This window comes from Rhinoraja longicauda, chromosome 10 (assembly GCF_053455715.1).
Source record: "Rhinoraja longicauda isolate Sanriku21f chromosome 10, sRhiLon1.1, whole genome shotgun sequence".
Taxonomy (NCBI): domain Eukaryota; kingdom Metazoa; phylum Chordata; class Chondrichthyes; order Rajiformes; family Arhynchobatidae; genus Rhinoraja; species Rhinoraja longicauda.
Window position 1 is genome coordinate 56,860,538 of NC_135962.1, and position 12,500 is coordinate 56,873,037.

Below are 12,500 nucleotides of genomic sequence, written 5' to 3' on the forward strand. Positions count from 1 at the left end.
AAAGGAATCCCTAGAAGGGCAACACTCAAGCGAAATTAAAAACAAAAATAACAAGGAAAACAATCGGTGGAACCATTAGGACTGGTTATTAAAGGATGCCTTTCCCTGCTCTGGAATATTCCTCCAATGTACTTAACTCTGGCGGGTGGGGATTGCTGTAAAGTGATCAATTGGTTTGGAACAGATTAGGGGAAAAGATTAAGGACTAGTTATTATTAAGGACTTGCTATTGAGGGCGTGCAGCGTAGGTTTACTAGGTTAATTCCCGGAATGGCGGGACTGTCATATGTTGAAAGACTGGAGCGACTAGGCTTGTATACACTGGAATTTAGAAGGATGAGAGGAGATCTTATCGAAACGTATAAGATTATTAAGGGGTTGGACACGTTAGAGGCAGGAAACATGTTCCCAATGTTGGGGGAGTCCAGAACAAGGGGCCACAGTTTAAGAATAAGGGGTAGGCCATTTAGAACGGAGATGAGGAAAAACGTTTTCAGTCAGAGAGTTGTGAATCTGTGGAATTCTCTGCCTCAGAAGGCAGTGGAGGCCAATTCTCTGAATGCATTCAAGAGAGAGCTAGATAGAGCTCTTAAGGATAGCGGAGTCAGGGGGTATGGGGAGAAGGCAGGAACGGGGTACTGATTGAGAATGATCAGCCATGATCACATTGAATGGCGGTGCTGCACCTATTGTCTATTGTCTATTAAAATCTGCCGCCAAGCCGTGAATGTCCACTGATTACAGTAAGACATTCATCGTACCCACCAGGATGTTACCAGGACTCAGGGGGGACTCTGAGCTACAGGGAGACAGATGTTGGGGCAGGCTGGGGCAGATGTTGGAGCGCAGGAGGATGAGGGGTGATTTTATACTGGTGCACAAAATCACGAGAGGAATAGGTCGGCTAGACGCACAGAGTCTCTTGCCCGGAGTCGGGAAATCAAGGACCAGAGGACACGGGTTTGAGGTGGGCTTCCAAGATGGCGACCAACGCTTTCTTGCACCATTGGAATCAGTGTCACAGTCACTGAGTGATAGAGCGTGGAAACAGGCCCTTCGGCCCAACTTGCCCGCACCGGCCAACATGCCTCATCTACACTAGTCCCACCTGCCTGCATTTGGCCCATATCCCTCTAAACCTGTCCCATCCATGCACCTGTCTAAATTTAGCTTTTGAGTTGCAGTTTTAGAACCACAACGCGGAAACAGGCCCTTCGGCCCACCAAGACCGCGCCTGCCAGCGATTCCCCCCATATTAACACAAGCCTACATCCACTAAGAACAACTTACACTTATAACAAGTATACAAACCCAAGCCAATTAACCCTACAAACCTGCACGTCTTTGAAGTGTGGGAGGAAACCGAAGATCTCGGAGAAAGCCCACACGGTCACGGGAGAACGTACAAACTCCGCGCAGACAGCACCCGTAGTCGGGATCGAACCCGGGTCTCTGGCGCTCCAAGCAACTCTACCGCTGCGCCACTGTGACCGCCCTTGTTTCTTAAATGTTTCTTAGACGTTGCGATAGTCCCTGCCTCAATTACCTCTTCCAGCAGCTCGTTCCATACACCCACCACCCTTTGCCTGAAAAAGTTACTCTTCAGATTCCTATTAAATCTTCCTCCCCTTCACCTTTTCTTTTACAGTTTACAGTTTAGTTTATTGTCACGTGTACCGAGGTACAGTGAAAAGCTTTTGTTGCACGCTAACCAGTCAGCGGAAAGGCAACACATGATTACAATCAGGCCATTTACAGTGTGCAGATACATGCTAAGGGAATAACGTTTAGTGCAAGGTAAAGCCAGCAAAGTCCGATCAAGGATAGTCCGAGGGTCACCGAAGAGGTAGATAGTAGTTCAGCACTGCTCTCTTGTTACCGAAACATAGAAACATCGAAAATTGGTGCAGGAGGAGGCCATTTGGCCCTCCGAGCCAGCACCGCCATTCATTGTGATCATGGCTGATCATCCACAATCAGTAACCCGTGCCTGCCTTCTCCCCATATCCCTTGAATCCACTAGCCCCTAGAGCTCTGTCTAACTCTCTTTTAAATTCATCCAGTGAATTGGCCTCCACTGCCCTCTGTGGCAGAGAATTCCCCAAATTCACAACTCTCTGGTTGAAAAGGTTTTTCCTCACCTCAGTTTTAAACGGCCTCCCCTTTATTCTCAGACTGTGTGTGGCCCCTGGTTCTGGACTCCCCCCAACATTGGGACCATTTTTCTCCTGCATCTAGCCTGTCCAATCCTTTTATAATGTTATACTTTTAAAGTATGCCTGGGGTTTAAAGTCTGCTTGCGGTAGGATGGGTCAGTTGCCCGATAACAGCTGGGAAGATTTAAAGTTCCTGAATTAATACGTGTGTCCGTCCGCAAACTGTTTTGTGGGGTGTTATTACCAGTCAAAAGCAACTTCCCACAAGAGCCGATACATTCGACCAGGCAAAGAGCCAGACGATAGGTTTCTGAACGCGCCATTGCAGGTTGGAAAAGCCAGCGTTAATTCCCCTAGGAGTGGAAGGGGATTGTGGTCCTGCCTGGGCAGGTTCCGCTGCCTGAATGTTATCAGCGTCGGCAGGTGGAAAGAGTGTCAATGGATGAGCGGACAGACGTTTGCTGACAAACCACCCTGGATCAGAGCGGGTGGGAGGAGAGAGGCGGCTTCCAGAGAAACACAGAAAACGTATTAACAAAATCATAAAAGGACCAGACAAGCTAGATGCAGGAAAAAAAAAGGTTTGAGTGAGATGGCAAAGCCTTGTGAACTTAGAGTCATAGAGTGATACAGTGTGGAAACAGGCCCTTCGGCCCAACTCGCCCACACTGGCCAACAATGTCCCAGCTGCCTTAGTCCCACTTGCCTGCACTTGGTCCATATCCCTCCAAACCTCATTAACTGTCCAACTGTTTCTTAAACGATAGGATAGTCCCAGTCTCTACTACCTCCTCTGGCAGCTTGTTCCATACATCCACCACCCTCTGTGTGAAAAAGCCACCCCTCAGATTCCTATTAAATCTTTTCCCCTTCACCTTGAACCTATGTCCTCTGGTCCTCGATTCCCCTACTCTGGGCAAGAGACTCTGCTCGTCTACCCGATCTATTCCTCTAACGTGTGAACTTGTGAATCGGCTTTCGTGACTGGAAAAGGCTCGGACCAGTCCTGCCCACCGCCTGGAGAGAACTTGACATTTTTGGATAGTTTAACCCAAACCCTCCAGTGACAACGACAACGACAACACTCTCCCGTGCAGAAGAAGGGTCTCGACCCGAAACGTCATCCTGAGATGCTGCCTGACCCGCTGAGTTACTCCAGCATTTTGTCAAGTCAAGTCAAGTCAATTTTATTTGTACAACACATTTAAAAACAACCCACGTTGGCCAAAGTGCTGTACATCAGCTCAGATACTAAGAAACAAACATACAATGGCACACAAACATAACAGCACATACATAAACAGTTCACAGCGCCCCCTCAGAGGGCCTCAAACGCTAGGGAGTAGCGTTAAAGGAGTCGGATGGAGGGGGCAGTTCTGATGGGGAGAGGGATGCTGTTCCACAGTCTAGGAGCTGCAACCGCAAAAGCGCAGTCACCCCTGAGCTTAAGCCTAGACCGCGGGATAGTCAGTAGCCCCAAGTCGGCCGACCTGAGGGACCTGGAGATAGAGTGGTGGGTTAGAAATTTTTTGATATGGGGGGGCAAGCCCGTTTAGGGCTTTGTATGTGAATAGGAGGAGCTTGAAGTTGATTCTGTACCGTACTGGGAGCCAGTGGAGAGAGGCCAGAATCGGGGTGATGTGGTCACTTTTACGGGTACCCGTCAGGAGTCTCGCTGCGGCGTTTTGGACCAATTGCAGGCGGGACAGGGATGATTGGCTGATCCCAGTACAAAGCTACCCCGTGCAAAGCTCAATCGACTAAACTCTCCATTAATTCAGAGAGAGAGAGAGAGAGAGAGAGAGAGAGAGAGAGAGAGAGAGAGAGAGAGAGAGGGGTTCTAGGATGGTGGGAAACGATTTAGACCAACAGTACTCACGTTTAAAAGCATTTGATATTCAAATGCCATCGCACTGATATTGAACGCATTACCGTAATAGACTCTTGAATTTTAAATCCCCTTTGCCACAGATGCCCAGTGAAGTTTAAATCTTGCTAATCCGATTTGATAAATGACATTCTCACTTTCATTCAACCCGATTAATCCAAAGGTTCATAACTCCACCGGCCCCATATAATATCAAGGTCTGGTGCAATAGCCAGGGCGGTCACTGTGGCGCAGCGGTAGAGTTGCCGCCTTACAGCGCCGGAGAACCGGCTTCAATCCCGACTACGGGCGCTGTCTGTACGGAGCTTGTACGTTCTCCCCGTGACCTGCGTGGGTTTTCTCCAGGTACTCCGGTTTCCTCCCGCACTCCAAAGACGTACAGGTTTGTAGGTTAATTGGCTTGGTGTAAATGTCAAAGATTGTCCCCAGTGTGTGTGTGTGTGTGGACAGTGTTAATGTGCGCGGGGATCGCTGGTCGGCGCGGACTCGGTGGCACCGAAGGGCCTGTTTCTGCGCTGTACCTCAAAACTAAACTAAACTAAACTAAATAGCCATTTAGGATAAAGTGACTGGGCACCTTTATAAATACGAGCTGATCAGAGAGAGACAGTGCGGTTTTATTAATGGTAAGGTGAGTCTGCTCAGCCTGGTAGAGGTTTTTGAGAAGGCTTAGTGTTAATTGTGTTAATTGAGGTTAGTTTAATTTAGTCTGGCTTGGAGACACAACGCCGAAACAGGCCTTCCATGCCGACCAGCGATTCCCAATGGAATTATCCCACCTGATGCTGCCAGGGACTCGATGAACAGAACGGTTTAGGTTTATTATTGCCCTACAAGGCTTTTTTACTTTACGCTTCGGCCCTTCGGCCCACCAAGTCCGCGCCGACTGGCGATCCCGCACACTAGCACTATCCTGCACACACTGGCGACAATTTACAATTTTTACCGAAGTCAAATAACCTACAAACCTGTACGTTTTTGGAGCGTGGGAGGAAGCCGGAGCACCCGGAGAAAACCCACGCAGGTCACGGGGAGAACGTACAAACTCCGTACAGACAGCACCCAGAGTCGGGACTGAACCTGGGTCTCTGGCGCTCAAAGCGCTGTAAGGCAGCAACTCTAGCACTATGTTAAACCATTTCATTCTCAAGAGCATCTTAGTCTTAGAGTCACAGAGTGATGCAGTGTGGAAACAGGCCCTTCGTCCCAACTCGCCCACACCGGCCAACAATGTCCCAGCTACCCTAGTCCCACTTGCCTGCGCTTGGTCCATAACCCTCCAAACCTGTCCTATCCATGTACCTGTCCAACTGTTTCTTAAACGTTGGGATAATCCCAGCCTCAACTATCTCCTCTGGCAGCTTGTTCCATACACCCACCACCCTCTGTGTGAAACAGTTACCATTCGGATTCCTATTAAATCTTTTCCCCTTCACCTTGAACATGTGTCCCTGTGGTCCTCGATTCCCCGACTCTGGGCAAGGGACTCTGTGCATCTATTCCCCTCATGATCTTGCACACCTCTATAAGATCTCCCCTCATCCTCCTGCTCTCCATGGAATAGAGACCCAGCCTGCTCAACCTCTCCCTGTAGCTCACACCCTCTAGTCCTGGCAACATCCTAGTTTGGAAGGGTCGCTGGCTTATTAATAGCTGGTTCACAATGTGTGTGGGATGCTTCATGACAACAGTAACATTGGATGTGTCGATGGCGAAGACCACAGTAAGACAATCGCTTCAGTAATTAAAGCGGGGATTATCTATGTGAAATAGACAATAGACAATAGGTGCAGGAGTAGGCCATTCGGCCCTTCGAGCCAGTACCCGCCATTCAATGTGATCATGGCTGATCATTCCCAATCAGTACCCCATTCCTGGGGTCGGTAAATTGTACATTGTTCCTCGTGCGTGGGATGGAGTTAGTGTACTGGGTGACCGCTGGTCGGCATGGAGTCAGTGGGCCGAAGGGCCTGTTTCCATGCTGTATCTCGAAAGTCAAAAGTTCCTTCGACATCTGGCGTCGTCCCAACTGGGGAACGAGAATGAGAGTTCCATCAAAACTACGCGGAAGTGGAGGAAGAGAATTGAATTCACGTCTACAATTCATTGGGCAATTGACTTCAATCGGGATGAGGGGGGACCTCATTGGAACTGGATGCCCTTTGAGGAATTCCCTGGACTCTCTCCCCCCTCCCCCCCCACCTCTCCTCCTCTCCTCTCTCTCCCCTCCCCTCACTCTCTCCTCTCTTCCCCCTCCCTGCCCTCTCTCCTCTTCCTCCCCCTCCTCCCCTTCCCCCTCCTTCCCTCCCTTTCTCCACTCTCCCCCTTCCCTTCCACTTTCCTCTCTCCCCCTCCTCCCTTCCTTCTCTCCATCCTCCCCTCCCTCTCTCCACTCTCCCCTCCCTCTTTCCTCTCTCCCCCCTCCCCTCCCTCTCCCCTTCCTCCCCTCCCTCTCTCCACTATCCCCCCTCCCCCCTTCCCCTCATTCGCTCCCTCTCCCCCTTTCCCCCTTTCCCCTCATTCCCTCCTTCTCTCCCTCTCCCCCTCCCTCTCTCCACTCTCCTCCCTCCCCTCCACTCTCCCCCTCCCTCTTTCCTCTCTCCCCCCTCCCTCCCTCTCCCTCTCCCCTCCCTCTCTCCACTATCCTCCCTCCCCTCCCTCTCTCCACTCTCCCCCTCCCTCTTTCCTCTCTCCCCCCTCCTCCCCTCCCTCTCTCCACTATCCTCCCTCCTCTCCCTCCCCTCCCTCTCTCCACTCTCCCCTCCCTCTTTCCTCTCTCCCCCCTCCTCCCCTCCCTCTCTCCACTCTCCCCCCTCCCTTCCTCCCCCCTCTCCCCCTCCCTTCCTCCCCCCTCTCTTCTCTCTCCCCCTCCTTCCCTCCCTCTCCCCCTCTCCCCCTTTCCCCTCATTCCCTCCCTCTCTCCCTCTCCCCCCTCCCTCTCTCCACTCTCCTCTCTCTCCCCCCCCCCTCCCCAAAATTACTTGTTGAATGATGCTGTTTAAAACTGTTGCCCTCCTAACCGTAGACCTCTCCCTCTCCCTCTCCCGCTAACCCCCCACCCCCCCCACCACCCCAACCTCCACCCCTCCCCTCCCCACCCCTCCCCTCCCCTCTCCCACCCCTCCCCTCCCCTCTCCAGCTTGCTCTTTCTGTTTTTTTTAACTCTCCCTAAATGCAACTTACTTTAAGCATGCATTATTAACATGACAAGCAAACAAGGTGACCCCCCACCCCCACCCCCCCCACCCCACCCCCCTCTCCTCTCTCTCCCCCCCACCCGCCCACTCTATGCCAGTGCTCCTGTGCATCAAAGTGTGCACACAACTCTTTTACACACCCAGAGAGGAATTAAAATAACTGGCTTTTTGTTTAAAACTGGTGGTGCAGGTTTAAAATGAGAAATGGATAAAAGTTGCAGTAAAATTGGAGATAATGTCACCTCATTTCACTAGGCCCAGGTGACAGGTAACTAACTTTCTTCTGTCTGTGTGCATTTTTGACTGTTAATCTTTTTTAAAGTGTGCTGCAAAGGGAATAAAAGATTTGCTATGGTTTAAGAATTTTTTTTCCCCTCTCAAAACAAAGAATTGCCTGCCAGTAAATTTTGTGTATATATATATATATATACATATACATACATATATATATATATATATATACATACATATAAAGTTCGTGCCTTTAGCTTTCTTTCGAAAATTGCTAATTCTTTTTTGATTCTGATGAACATTTTATTGAGGGGTGGGGGCAGGGGGGGTGGGTGAGGAGAGGTGGTGGGGGGGTGGGGTGCAGGGGGGAGGAAAAAAGACAACTATTTGTGCTGGTATTTTTCTTCTTTTGAATGAACTGAATCACAAACCACCTCAAGCAGTGGCCACCGGTTCCGATTGGGGTGGGGTTGAGGTGTTTTTTTTTTAAAACTTCGACCCATCTCTTCGTGGGGTTTTTAGTCGTTCTGGTTGCCATGTTCCCTTGGTTCTTTCTGGAGAGCGTTTGGCTCAAAGGGTCGTGTCGGGTCGGAGAGGGTCGGGGAGCGGGAGAATTTGGAGCCGGCTTCTTTTTTTCTGGTCCGGTTCCCACTCCCCTCCCGACCTCCCCCCCCTGCCCTTCTCTCCCCCCTCTCTCTCCACCTCCCTTCCGCTGGCTAACCCGCACCCCCTCGACCCGACCCCACAGAGCTCCCTGTGCGTTAGACACGGGAGGCAACTGGAAACAGCGGCCGCCAACTGTCCCGTATTAGCCGGGACATCTCGTATTTTGGGCTAAAGTGGTTTGTCCCGTACGGGACCGACCTTGCCCCATAATAGGCCCGGGGGGCGCTGTAGGTCCGGATGCTGTAGGCCCTGACGCTGTAGGCCCTGACGCTGTAGGCCCTGACACTGTAGGCCCAGACACTGTAGGCCCGGACACTGCAGGCCCCAAAACTGTAGGTCCGTATACTGTAGGCCCTGGCACTGTAGGCCCCGACACTGTAGGCCCTGGCACTGTAGGCCCCGACTCTGTAGGCCCCGACACTGTAGGTCCTGACAATTTTGGTCCCAACACTCTAGGTCCCGACACTCTAGGTTGCCGACATGTTAGCTCTAGTCACTGTAGGTCCGGACAGTGTAGGCCCGGGGGCCGCTGTAGGTCTGGACAGTGTAGGCCCGGGGGCCGCTGTAGGTCCAGACAGTGTAGGCCCGGGGGCCGCTGTAGGTCCAGACAGTGTAGGCCCGGGGGCCGCTGTAGGTCTGGACAGTGTAGGCCCGGGGGCCGCTGTAGGTCCGGACAGTGTAGGCCCGGGGGCCGCTGTAGGTCCAGACAGTGTAGGCCCGGGGGCCGCTGTAGGTCTGGACAGTGTAGGCCCGGGGGCCGCTGTAGGTCCTGACAGTGCAGGCCCGGAGGCCCGGGCACCACCTGACGGAGGTTGCGTAGCAACCCGCCTCCCGGCCCGGGCGGTCGCCATTGGTGGAGCGGGCGCACGTGGCCACTGGCTGGGTGAGGCCACGCGGAGCACGGCGGGGCAGTGACATCACCCTTTGTCCCGTATTTGGGAGTGAGGAAGTTGGCGATTCCTACTCACACTCTGCATCAGCGCTGGTTCTCTCTGCAAACCTTACAAACCTTGACCCTCGATCGTCCAACCTGTTTCTCCCCAGGTTTCCCCTCTTGAGATTTTTTCTTTTTACATTTTCGCCATTCCCGCTACCTCCCGGTGGCAAGGCTCCTTAACAAACGCACGCCAGAACAAAAACTCCTGGCTTTTTGTTGGGGTTTTTTTAAACACCCCATTCTTCGGCCAGTGCACCTGTTTCAGGGGGGTGGTAGACACAGGTTACCATCACCACCAGAAAGAGTGAAACATCGAAACATAGAAAATAGGTGCAGGAAGAGGCCATTCGGCCCTTCGAGCCGAGCCAGCACCGCCATTCATTGTGATCATGGCTGATCGTCCACAATCAGTAACCCGTGCCTGCCTTCTCTCCCATATCCCTTGATTCCACTAGCCCCTAGAGCTCTATCTAACTCTCTCTTAAATCCATCCAGTGAATCGGCTTCCACTGCCCTCTGCGGCAGAGAATCCCACAAATTCACAACTCTCTGGGCGAAAGAGTTTCTTCTCGCCTCAGTTTTTTAGTCGACGCAAACAAATTTCCTATGCCACCCACAATTTGATTTTGTTCACCTGGAATATTTAAAATTGACTTCACGCATGTTTGAAGTGGTTTGGAAAAAAAAAAGATGATTTGCTGAGATGATTTTTTTTTTAAATTCGGGGTTGGGGGGGGGATGGGGTGGGGTGGGGAGGGTGGGGGGTGGAACTGTTTAAAGTTTAAAACAAATTATATTTATATATTTCTCTTCTTGGCTGTACGGTGAAGTTGCAGCTTAGGGTTTGTAAAAAAAAAAAAAAATGTCAGTGTTAGAGTTATGTTTTTACTTTCCATAAAATGGGCATGTATTTGCTCATATATTTGTATATCCCCCCATCCCCTTCCCTTACAGCTAAGAGTGCTAATACAGCTAGATCGCCTGGTCCCACTCTTTCATGGACATGGCAGCTTTTATACACATTCACCCCAATCATTCTCATCTCACCCATTTTGCATTCATAAGGCAAACAAATACCACCCTTGGATATGTTTAAAAAAACCTCATCTCTCCCTCTCCCCCTCCCTCCCCCCCCCCCCCCTCACTCATCCCCTTCCACACCCATACTTCACCCACCTCCCCTCCCCTTCACTCCCATCCATCATCCTCACACCTCATCTCACTCACCCCCCCTCCCTTCCCTCCCTCCCTCCCTCACCCCACCCCCCCCCCACCCAATTCCCCCCCCAATCCCCTTTTAGGAAGAGTTCACAAAACTAAAAATGTACAGTAATTGGTAATTGTCTAATGGAATAAAGAGACACAGAGAGAGAGAGTCATATTTAAGAAAATATTTAATTTTAAAAAACAATACTATCTCGACATTTAATAAAAGACGGAGCTGTTAGATTTTGTAGATATTTAACGACACAAAAGAAACAGACAGAGAAGATATTGAACTGACACGACGAGCAGTGTCTTTTTCTTAGTCGATCCTGATCTATTTTAAACAACAACAAGCAACAAAATAAAAAAAGCAGATATATCGGCCATTGGTGCAGTTATTTTCCTGTCGTGTGGTGTGAATGTAAATGTATCGTGTCCTCTCCCCCCAACCCCCCCCCCCCCTCCCCCGAACCTTACCTGTAATCATAATTCAGCAGTTTTTTAATTCTTTTTTTTTTTGCTAAACGACAACTAAAAAAAACTGAGAACAATATAGAAAAATGTGTCCAAGAGTATCTTACACAACTTTCTTTTTTTTTTATATAAACTTTTTTTTCATGCCAAAATCATGTGAGCAATTTATTGATGTAAGTTGATTGAGAATTACATGGTACCTCCACTTATATATTTGTATATATTGGATGTGTGTGTGTGTGTGTGTGCGTAATATATATATATATATGTATATATATATGTATATATATATCTAGACTTTCTTGGATGTGTTGTTTGGCTGTGGTGCTACTTTTTAAAATTAATTCCCACAACATTATTCTTTTCAACCTATCCTCTTTTTAAAGCTTTTTATTCTTTTCAATATAAATCACGAACGTTTTTTTTTGCTAAACTGTGATGGGCGGTGCTGGGTTTTCTTTAAAGTCGTTCTGCTGCTTTATAAACACCACCGATCAGCCAAAACATCATGACCACTGACAGGCCAAGTGCATATCATTGAATATCTTGTTACAACGGCACCTGTCAAGGGGTGGGATATATTAGGCAGCAAGTGAACAGTCAGTTCGTTCTTGAAGTCGATGTGTTGGATGCAAGAGAAATGGGCAGGAGTAAAGACCCGAGCGACTTTGACAAGGGGCCAAATTGTTACGGCCAGACGACTGGGTCAGAGCATCTCTGAAACGGCAAGGCTTGTGGGGTGCTCCCGGTCAGCAGTGGTGAGTACCGACCAACCGACAGTGGTCCGAGGAGAGACAAACCACAAACCGGCGACAGACAGGGTGTTGGGCGCCCAAGGCTCATCGATGCGCGAGGGCAACGAAGGCTGTCCCGTCTGGTCCGAACCAACAGAAGGTCGACTGTGGCACAAGTCACAGAAAATTTTAACGGTAGTCACGGGAGGAATGTGTCACAATACACAGTGCATCGCACCCTGCTGCGTATGGGGCTGCACACGGAGGACCAACAGCATATTAGGCAGGTGGTCACAATGTTTTGGCTCGTCGGGTCATAATGTTTTGGCTGATCGGCGTATTCGTATGGGGTTTTTTTTAATGGAATGCCTTTTGTTTTCCGCCCTGCTGCATCTGTGTGTGTGTGTGTGTGTGTCATGGCTTTTGAGTTTGGAGTTGACTTGTTGGGTGGGTTTGGTGTTGGGTGCATGAGGTGGCGGTTGGAAGGGGGGATGGATTGGGACTCAACCCAAGGGCGGTCTTAACATTGTTCTCTCTTTCTCCTTTCCCCCCACCCCCCATCGCTCCCATCCCCCCCCCCCCCACCTTTCACAGGAGGTGAACTAGTTTTCCCTGTAGTGACAGAAGAACCTTTAGCCACCTCACCCCATGGCACCCATGTCCCCGCCATCACCTCCCACCCTACCCTCTTCACCATTATTGGAAGCACCAAAGACCCCCCGAGATCCGTGACCCCTGAGGTCGGGTTGCCCTGCTCGGACCGAGACAACGAGGATTGTGAGGCTGGCCTGGTGATATCGGGTTATGCGTCGGGGCGACCTCTAGACTCTGACCTAGCCCCTACTGACGATGAAGATTTTCACCACGCCTTGTCATTGGTAACAGATAAGACCATGTCCACGTCGACCTTGGAAGGCGACTTCAAAGCGCACGCACCCAAGCTGGAGTACAAGGACAATAGATCAAACAGGCCGCCGTCTGAAAGGGGTGGCTTCTCGACCACTGACTCTT

General features: G+C 50.3%; 1 protein-coding gene across 1 annotated transcript in view; it reads left to right on the top strand.

Moving 5' to 3' along the window:
- Positions 1-12,500, top strand: part of nrxn3a (neurexin 3a) — a 1,276,003-nt gene that overhangs the window by 1,259,291 nt on the left and 4,212 nt on the right. Inside the window, exons 22-24 of the mRNA XM_078406911.1 lie at positions 3,590-3,669; positions 4,256-4,272; positions 12,084-12,500. The exon at positions 12,084-12,500 is cut by the window's right edge and continues 4,212 nt beyond it. Coding sequence (XP_078263037.1) covers positions 3,590-3,669; positions 4,256-4,272; positions 12,084-12,500 — 514 coding nt within the window. The remainder of the gene's footprint in view (positions 1-3,589; positions 3,670-4,255; positions 4,273-12,083) is intronic.